The 10,812-nt window shown below is 35.6% G+C and overlaps 1 protein-coding gene across 3 annotated transcripts in view; it reads right to left on the reverse strand.

The window, feature by feature from the left end:
- EMC2 (ER membrane protein complex subunit 2) overlaps nucleotides 1–7,109 on the reverse strand; it is a 40,737-nt gene extending 33,628 nt beyond the window's left edge. For all 3 annotated transcript variants that reach the window (XM_039853893.1, XM_039853895.1, XM_039853894.1), the window contains exons 1-2: nucleotides 6,978–7,109; nucleotides 347–460 (exon numbers count right to left, since the gene is read on the reverse strand). In XM_039853893.1, the coding sequence (XP_039709827.1) occupies nucleotides 347–460; nucleotides 6,978–7,017 (154 nt within the window). In that variant the 5' untranslated portion in view covers nucleotides 7,018–7,109. The remainder of the gene's footprint in view (nucleotides 1–346; nucleotides 461–6,977) is intronic.
- Between the last annotated feature and the right edge of the window lie 3,703 nt (nucleotides 7,110–10,812).

A 10,812-nucleotide genomic window follows, 5' to 3' on the forward strand; every position in this document is an offset into this window, starting at 1 on the left:
TCCAATTATTTAATATCTTTACTGTTCTAAAAGGTTCTTTATGAAATGCATTTTGACCAGACCAGGACTGCAGCCTTGTGAGTTCTAACAGCAATTATAAATACTTCCCAAAATAAAGTATCATTAGACTTTCTAAGAAGTTTTATCAAAAGTAACAAGTCACGGATAGCTTGACATGAACAGCAAAAAAAAACATAATAAAAAATGTTTTTTTAAAAAACTAAGAGGAAATTTAGTGGATTTTGTTCATCAATGTCACCATAATAAATATGAAAAATTACTTAAAAAGTTAAGAACTGTAAATGGACATGTGCTGAGCAAAGATATGATAAATTAAAGAACTTACTATCATCTCCAAGCTTAGAAGCATATTCATTAATTAATTCCTCTCCAACTTCCACAATTTGCTCACTATTTCGTGAGTTTTCTTCTCTCCATTTTCTCATTTTATCTCGCATTTCTGAAAAGAATAAACTTATTATGTGTATTTGATCAATGTCAAAAAACTGACAAGAAAAAAATCAGTTTTTTTAGTAAAGAAAGTAAATTCACACTAATTCACATTATATTAGTAAATGCACACTAATATAAATCTATGGTATCTCAAAGCAGAAAATCAACTTAATAAGAGCAATAGATCCTTTGAATATTAATGATATTACAACTATCTTTAAAAGTCATAAATGAAATGGATCCATTACAAAGACCCTCTATCCCTTTTATGCAACTGTGGATATTAACCTTTTTGAAGTTACAGACAATGTTTAGAATTTGACAATAAGTAGGGGTTATATTTCCAGAAAAACATATAAAATTATATATAAAAATCTTAAAAAGTTCAAGGTGACTCAAGAATATATAATTTTATTAATCAGAGTATCATATTAGGCTATAAGCACTGAAGAGATAGTCATCACAAAACTTCCTTAGTAACATTACTACAACAGTACATAAAATGTATAAACAACTACACAAGAAAATAAATAACAAAAAATTAGAACAAAGAATTCTTTTAATTATATTTACAATTAGGAATAAAATGAATACATGTGAAGTCAAAGGCACTAGCAAATAAAAGTCAAGAGAACAACTTTTCATATTGTTAACACAACAGAAATTCAGGTTTTCAAGAACAGTATTTTGATAACAGAAATAATAACAAAGAAAAAAAAATGGTACCTAATCCAGCAATTAAAATATCACTTTTTTTATATAGCTAAAGTAGAATTAAGTGCCCAATTCGCAGATCACATACATATTTTCTGACTTCTATCTTGAAAATTTTACAGATTCATCTGAAGTACCATCTTTTTTCTATAGACAGAGATATTGAAGAGATCTTATAAGATGAATTACTCATTGAACAGATGAGTTAAACAATATGCTAGGTCCCTAGAGAATAAATATAAGAGAAGCACATGAATTTTCACTACTTTTATATGCATTATCTGAATCTCTACAGTTCGAAAATCATCAATCATCAAAGAAAAATAGAACCTAACTGCATTTACAAAAATGGTCTTAGAAGATCATTACAAAGTAATATACTTAAAACTAGAAATCAGCTTGACTCTCACTCTGCACAGGAAGTAACCTTGAACTGAATCTGAAAGGCTGAAGAGGAATTCAGTAAGCAAACAAAAAAGTAGGTTATTCCACAAAGAAAGAACTCTAGGATCAGAAGATAAGTGGGTAGGAAGTAAAAAGATTAAGTTTCTAAAAGGCCTTATATTTCACACTAAAGAAGTAGTTTATTTTTGAAGGTGCAGAAGAACAACTAAAAATATTAAGCAAAAGGAAAGCAGCATGACCAAATCTGCATGTCAGAAAATGACCCAAGTTCTTCAACAGATAAATTTTAAGGGAAAAAAATAGATAGAATGGAAACCTAAAGATCAAGAGACTTTTAAAATATATCAAACTTTATAAAAATTGTCAAGACTAAAGTATAGTGTCTAGGGATACATATTTAGAGAACAAAATTATTTTAAAATGCAAGGCGATATTAAACTAGAAAAGTCAGGATAATGGTTACTGATGAGAGGAGTTGTGACAGGAATGGAGCACATGAAAACTACTTCTGGGAGAGATGGCAAAGTACTATTTCTTGACCTGGGTGGTAGTTTTGAGGGTTTTCATTTTTAAAAAATAATTCAACTATAAATTTGTTTTATGCAAATTTCTCTCCATTTTATAATAAAAAGATACTTAGAATGAAAGAGGGAAAGGAAGAGAAGGGAAGGAGAGCGAAGGGACGGAAGAAGAGAGGGAGGAAGAGAGAGAAAGAGAGGAAAGAAAAAAAGAGAGAGAGAGAGGAGCAGAAGTCCTTTAAAATAGAGATGGAAGAAAATCATTTATCTTTTACCAAATAAAACACTAGGAGGTTCAAAAAATATTTAAGTTGAGTAGCAACATAATTTCCTTGAAATCCTGACACAGAAGTTTATTAACTAAACGGGTTTAAAATACAAAGCTTATGTTTGCTGTAAATGATCTCAAATCTCTCATAAAACTGTTATTGTATAATATTTTATAATCTGAAAATCAACCAAAACCACCATGGAGATATATTTCCTGTGCCTGGTTAAAAACACATGGTTCTTGACATAAAGAACCCAAGGAATAAAGTTAGACTGAAAAAGCATTAGTAAATGCAAATGATTTTCAGACAATGGCAGCTTAACATACACATACACACACACACACACACACACACACACACACACACACACACAGCCCATACATCTCCAAACTTTATCCCATTAACTCATCAAATTTTATAGCTTGCCTAAAGCTTTAACCACTAAAGAATGCAACAGCAACAGTCACTCATTTAATCACTGATATAAAACTATTGTTGGAAAAAAACCAACAAAATTTATTCACTTAACAGAACTCAGAGAAAAAAAAAATGGTGCTATTGTATTTCAATCCAATGATGGATATCTGTCTAAAAATATTCTCTTAAAAATGAGGTTAGCCAAGTAGGATTAAAACAATGTAGCAATATACTATCAAGAAAGCTGCTGGATTTACTGTGTAAATCCTAGTGTCTTTATCTAATCTGTATTTTCATACACAGTTAAGATCTGTTTCTACCCAAAGAACACTTTTGACACCAAATGTTTTGGGAGTAGTTTTCCCCAAACCAATCAATTCTCCAACGCTCTAAACACTAACTTGGTGTCTAATAATTCAGTTCGATTTTGGCACCAACAACTACAAAGAGTTAGTTTCAGGCCCCACAGGTTAAGGGCTCAGTCCCACCAGATTGTCCCCACTTCAGACACCAATCACAAGTCAGGGCCATCTCTATTCTGACCAACTGGCTATAAAGTTGGAGGTTACCACAATCGCTTCCAGCAGGTTCTATCCTAGCTATAATGGCTCACAGAACTCAGGAAAATGCTTTACTTATTATTATTGGTTTATTATGAAAGATAGAACTCAAGAACAGCCAAACAGAAGAGGGGGAACAGAGGTGCTTCCATGCCCTTTCTGGGCATGCCACCCTCCCAGCACCTTGATATGTTCACCATCCCTAGAAGCTCTCTGACTCTGATATTTTGGAGGTTTTATGGAAGCTTTATTCTGTAGGAATGATTAAATTGTTGGTGAACTAACTCAATGTCCAGGTCCTCTCCCCTCCAAAGGAGTCAAGGGGTAGGACTGAAAGTTCAAAGTTCAAACCCTTAATCATGCCTTGATCTTTCTGGTGACCAGGCCCCATTCTGAAGCTATCCAGCTACCAGTCATCTCAATAGTATACAAAAAGATACCCTTATCACTCTAGAAATTCTAATGGATATTTGTTGAAAATAGTATGTATTAAAAATGAAGGAATCTTAGTTGTTTATGCTATTTCTTTTCATTCAGTCCTTCCTCTCTTTTCATTCAGTCCTTCAAACCACAATTTAGTTTCCATGCCCTATTATTCCAGTAAGGTTTCTTGGGAGACTTACTGCCAGGTCTAACGTATATACGTGCTTTGTACATCCACACTATTTGTCATTATAGATCACTCCTATGAAAATTCTTTCCTTGGTTTCTTAAGGTTCCCCTCTTACTTTTCAAACCGTTCCTTTGCTGAGTTCTCTACATTCATTTGCTCCTTAATTTTTGGTGTCCCAAAGCTTCTTTCCTTAGCCTTCATCTTCATTTATTATCAGTGGTTATTAAACCTCAGATCAATAGACTCCTTATTGACACAGGCATAAGCATTAAGTGGTCTATGAATGCTCTGAAATTATTTGCAAAATTGAATGTGTATGTAAAACATGTATTTTTCTCAACAAATTTTCATGTAGTGCCTACTATATGCCAGTCATTATGCTAGATACTCTATCCATATTCAGCCCAAATACCTTGTTCTCGAGAAACTTGACTACATCTTCCTTAAAACTCTTTCTCGCCACCAAACCTGTAATAACTCCCTATATAATAAACCTCAATAACTTCAAACTGACTGAATAAACAAACTGTATATTCTACTTTTTTTATAGAACCCAACAGAGACAAGGATATTAGATGTACTATATAGGTCTTTTAAAGACATATGATCACTTTTCCTATCACAAGAATTACAGTAGTCTTTGAACTGACCATTTCCACACTTTAATTAATGATGCTGTTCAATGGAATTTTTAAGGATCTATGACGCTTCCTCCTAAAAAAATTATCCCTGTAGTCCTATCACCCACTTACATCCTAAAAATCTATTACTAAAAGTGTCTGAAAGAAAAATCTACAATACTCTTTTCTTAAAGGTTCCCTAAAATAGAATTTTAATTCTGGAAAGGTCTAAATCCTTTTACAAATGAGAAAACTATATCCTAGTAGTTGCCTATGTCTAAGATATTAATTATTCCAACACTAGACAAATGACTGAGTCTTTTTTATAACAATCTGTTAATGTCTATTGTTAATCTCATTAACAATTCATTTAGCTAGCAAATAATTACTGAGTTCCTCTCTTATGCCAGGCACTAGAAGACAGACCTTCACTCTAAGAGGCAGAATTTTAAAATTTAACATAATCGGGTAAGTGCTTCAAGAGTACGGAAACACATAGTTAAAGGATCAGGAGTAGGTTGGTTGCTTGTTTTCACTATTCTCTCTTTTTTTTTTTCCTTCAAATTTTAGTGCAGGGATGGGGAAGGGCTTTGGGGTAGGGTAGTCAAGGAAAGTTCTCTGAAATACATGACCTTTCAGGGGAATTCTGAGAAATGACAAAGTATAATGGGAGCAAGAGTGGGACAAGGAGAGAACATTCCTAGGACAAATAGCATGCGTTCAGCCCTAATACAAGAAAAGTATAGCACACTTATGGAATTCAACAAAAGCCAACATTGCCAGCTCATAGTGAGGCAGACAACAGTTTAAGACAAAGCTAGAGACACAGGCAGTAAGTAACCAGATCATCTTTTTATACAATACTTAATTTAAAAGCACTTTAACATGTTTTCTCTTTCGTTCCTCAACAACTTGTGAAGTAGTCATTATTCTAAACCTAATTACATCACTATTCTTTAGAATGTCTACTGAATAAGGTCCAACTTAGTTAACCCGCCTTGTCTGCTGGTAGTTACACACCTACTCGTTCTTTAAGATTTTATACATGATATCATCATCTAAGAAACCTATACTCAACATCCCTTTAAAATGTTCCTAAAAAGCATGAAATATTTGAAACATTTTTAAAAAGCATTAAAAATAACAGCCACGTATCTACCATCCAGTTTAAGGGACTATATCCTGGCAAGCCTTTTAAAACTATGTATTTACAGTTCTGTCTTCTCCATTAGACTGTGAATTCCTTAAAGGTAGAGACTGTGTGTTACTTAATTTGATACATCCAAAATCTAGCACTAAGCACTTAATACATTTAACATAATGGAATCCTCCAATACAGATAGAAACACTGAGGTTTACAGTGTGCTGTAATTCAATAATAAACCATCGAATTCAGTTCAAGTACAATGGAATTTTACCTTTCCCATACATGTTTGCAACTTTGTAACACTGGAGAAATTTACTCAACATCCATCAATATAACTTTCAGTCCACAGGTTATCAGGCCATTGTGTAAACATCTGAAGGCATTCCTTCAACAAATAAGCTATTGCAGTCTGCTATTAAATGCTGGGAATATAAATTCCAATTAAAGAAATTTCATGCATTAGAGAAACTCAAGGCTTGTCTCTCACGCATGTATCCCCCTAAAGTTTTTTAGAAAAGAAAATACCGCTTACAAAATTGGGCCAACGTCTGGCTGCTTCCAGATTTAAAGAACACACTCTATCTTACATTAAACTAGGATGGGGAAAGAGATCCACCATACTTGCGCACATGCCCAATATAACCAGTTCTTTTCACCTTCAGAAAAGGAATTACTAGTAGGGAGTGAAAAGGAAGTTGTGTTGTGTGTGTAGATGTGTTTTGAGGGGGGAATGAGACAGGGAGTAATTTAAAAAAGAAGAAATCAGAAACCTAGTTTTGAAGCGGGATCGAAATGTAAAGTGGCATGCAGGAGAAAGATTTGTTCATGGGTCTCCTACATGTGTATTTTTTCTGGACAGCTGTAACCCTTACACAGCACTTAATAAAAGCCTTACAGGTCCTGTATTTCTTGGCCGCAAAGAAGCTTCAACAAGACCTATCCCGCCTCCTCCGCGCCGCCCCAGGTCCCTCCCGCCTCGTCATTGAAGCTGCCCTGGGCCGTAGGATTAACGCGGAGGTAGGTCGGTCAGTCTATCCACGAGCACAAGCGGTAGGGAACACCACAGACTACAGTCGGTGTCGGGGCCAAGGAACAGAGGTCAGCCTCTACCTGCACCTCAATCACCACCTCAGCTCACCCAGTCCAGTGAGTGCTCTAGTGCCGAAGAGAGACCAGAGCAGGTCTCCAAGAGCAGTAAGTATCCCGAATCGTTTACCATTTCTTTTGGTCTTTCCACGCCCGCCCCGCCCGTAGTTACCTTCCCAAGTGACGTCGTAAAGCTCTGAGACCTTCGCCATCTTCTCAAAAGCTAGAGGCAGCTGAATGAGGGGGCGGAGAGATACGATCACGTGACCTGAGACCGGCGTTGGCGAATTACGACTCCACTTCTCATTGGCCGAGAAAGCGGAGGGGGCGGGATTCGCCGCGCACGTGTACGCGGTTCTGAGGCCCGGCTGTTGGAGTCGGAGGCGGGGCCAGCTGACCGGCGGGCTGCGTGCGGCATTCCCGGATGCCGAAGACGCCCTGGGGGCTCGTCCCGCAGCCAAGCTTGTTTGGGGTGAGGTGTGTTTTACCACGGGTTTTTAACAAGTGCTGGGATTTTACTGTACGCCATTCCTGGTTTTCTTTTTTCTCAGCACCCACTAGTCAGTTCTTTCTCGTCGTGGTCTGCTGCGGCGCAGCGTTCTGGCTGAAGCACTTGCTTGTTCTCCACTCCTTTCTTAATGAGATTAGCTTTCCATTTCTTTTTTAATATTCAACTAAACTGACACGTCCCAAATTTTTCATTAAATCCCTTTGAGGGACTAAGTGGGATTCAGGCTTTGCATATTATGTTCCAGTGGCCGAGGGTTTCATTTCTTTATGTTATAAATAAATGTCTTCGTCCCAACCCATATCCTTAGTTAACACTCCTCCTGGATCTGTTTGACTGCCACTCTAGATTTGAAATTCCATACGAGCAGCCGATAGGCAAGTGCTCATAAGTAAGTGAATAAATGAAATACTGAGTAAATGTACGAATGAGATGGATTACCACAGTCCCTTCACTCCGCACCTCCTCTTAACCTCACAGGGAGCCTCCTTCCCCACCCTTTCTCACCAGGCTAATTGATTTCAAGAACGTTTGGCCCTAGTCTCCAAGAGCCAGAGAGAAATGTCAGGAGTGAAAGCAAAAAATATGAGGGTCATAAGCATCTATTTAGTATTCGAAGCAATGAGAACATGGAGTTGTAAAAGGGGAATAGGTAAAGTGAGAAAAGAAGGCTAAAAATTCCTGCATAACAGACATAGTTAAGGGTCAGCGAAAAGAAGCAATCAACGTATGAGAAAGAAAAGTTATATCTCACAAGCTAGGGGAGTAAAGTTAAAAAAAAAAAGAACTGCCAATGGTAAGTAAGAATGATAATACATCAGAATGAACTAGGGTCAGAAGCTAATTATATCTGAAACTACCTTGACGTTATCAAAATTAAAAGAACTACTGAATGACACTCTCATGAAAGTACAGGTTCTGTGGCTATAAGTTCTATTTGTAAACTGATAATTCCCACATTCCTAAATCCAGCAGTCCTTATTTCTCCCCTGAAACCGAGTTCTGCTTTCTTGACAAATTCACTGAAGTAGCAAATATGTCTCTCAAAGTTAGTATATCCCAAACAGAACTCTGGACTTCTGCCACCAAGCACCCCAAGTTGCTCTTCTCCATCACAGTTGATGAAACCGTCTATTTACACAAACTGAAATTCTGGGAAGTATCCTCGATTCCCTTCCTTGCCAACCACTTTGTATCTAGTGTTGTCAAGAAATTCTCCATTGTACTTCCAAAACATTCCCCCAAATCCATCTTTGCTTTAATCTCCATTGCTACTTCTTTAAACCACAGCCAACTCTCACCTGAATAACTGTAGTAGCCTCCTAACCTCCTTAGTTTCATTTTTGCTGTGTACAATCTATTTTCTATACAGCAGCCCTACTGGTCTTAAAAAAGAAAAAAAGAAATCTGATCACAGAAGTCTTTTGTTTACAGTTCTCAGATGGCTCCCCTGGCAATAAAATGTATTCTAAACACTTTACCATGGTTTCACTGAGTCTGGCTCCCTCCTACATTTCTTACTTCATCTCTTACCATTCTCTCTCCACTAGATCTCAGCCACTCTCACCTACTTCACACATGCCAAACTCCTACCTACATTGGGTCTGACATTTGCCCAACTGTTCCCTTTTCCTAGAATGCTCCGCTACAGATTAAGTGGCTGTCTTCTTTTCATCATTCATATTTCAAATTTAAATGTATCTACTCAGAGGACTACTTTGACTATCCAATAAAACGTAGCCCTAGTTAATGCCTGTTATTATGACACATCACTGTGATATATTTTTTATTATTTTCTGTATTTTCCATTTTTTATAAATGAGAGTATGTATTTTGTCATTTTAACCTTAGAAGATCCAACCTAGAAAAACACCTGGCACACGGTAAATGTTTGTTTAATGAATAAATGAATTAAATACTCAAAAAATGACAACTCATAATAGTGATTCTTAGGATAATGTTTCATAGTAGTACACATAAATCTACTGTTTGGTTATGGATTGGATGTTTTCTTTTTGTATTGAATGCTTTCCTAAAAATCATAATGAGTGCAAGGACCAGACCATGCCAATTCATTTTGTATCACCCAGGTCCTTACCACTGTATATGACATATGTATTTGTGGCATACACATGTAAATATTTGTATTAAATTGTTGAATTCCAACATTTTATTGGATTTTTTGAGGGTGTGAAAGCCCAAGAAGGTATCTTTAAAAAACTTATAATGGATATTAACAGTTACAAATAATTGAGGGAGTAAATATTTTCTAGTCACTTTAATAAAACGCCATTGTAGCTAGCAACTATTGTCTATCAGGCAATAAACCATATCTGATACTAAGTTTAAAAAGGTCACTTTTAGAACTTTTGAGCTGGAATCTAGAACAATTTTATTCTAGACTTAAAAGGTACTTATGGTTCTTTAGAACAATATTTTTTAAAGTTTTTTGCTTGCAATCATATTAAAGAATACATTTTATTTATATTATCACACAATATGCATACATATATTTAAAACTAAAAAAATATTTACTAGCCTTACAATGCGTCTTATCCTCTACATTTTCTATTCAAATTGAGTCAATTCCATTTATTCTCGTGTGTGACCCACTAATGGAGTAATGACCTATATTTTGAAAAACACTAATGGACACTGCACATGTTTTCCAAACTGAGGCCCTGAAGTGAAATGATTTTCTCGAGTTCTTGCCACTAGTAGGTAACAAAGATGAGAAATTCATATGGGGGAGATGAGTTGTTTAGATCAATATTTACAGGAAAAATATATTTAAGAGAAATTTTGTCATCAGTAGTACTCTGAAATGGGAAAAGTGATTGTTTTTATATTGTAACATTTCAGATATCTGATAAAACCTGCCTTCCTCAGGCACACTTAGGAAGAAATTGGTATGCTAGTGACAATATTCTCTTTTACAGTCTTCCTTAAAATTTTATAATATAACTGTAAATAAAAAAGAAATATCTTCTATAGATAAAACCATAATCCTAAAAACATAAACACCAACTTCGCTTTCTACAAATCCACCTTTATAATGTATTCTCACAGTTTATTCTCACCTTCTCACTGCTTTGAAAAAGAAGAGTTTTCATTCATGTATATTAAAAATATATAATTCAGTTTCTCTGATTGAGCACTGCCCAATATTGGCGAAAAATATCAAGGAAATGCTCAAGTAGCCAAATATTAGACTGCTGTGTCATGCACCAGTGGAAGCACTATCTCATTTAATGACCTTAAAAGCACAGTGAAAAGGGTACATGACTATGCTCTATAATATGCTTTTTTTTTTATGCGAAGCTGTCCTATGACTCATTTTTTTTTCCTACAAGATCATGTTTGAATAGTAAGAATGATAATACATCAGAATGAACTAGGGTCAGAAAGGAATAACTTTAACTCACAAATTCTGTGAGATGGGATAAGCTTTGATTATTTATCATGCCAAATTGGCCCACAAAGCACTTTAAAGTGCTTC

The sequence above is a fragment of the Pteropus medius genome, unplaced genomic scaffold (genome assembly GCF_902729225.1).
Source record: "Pteropus medius unplaced genomic scaffold, Ma_sr-lr_union100, whole genome shotgun sequence".
Classification (NCBI taxonomy): domain Eukaryota; kingdom Metazoa; phylum Chordata; class Mammalia; order Chiroptera; family Pteropodidae; genus Pteropus; species Pteropus medius.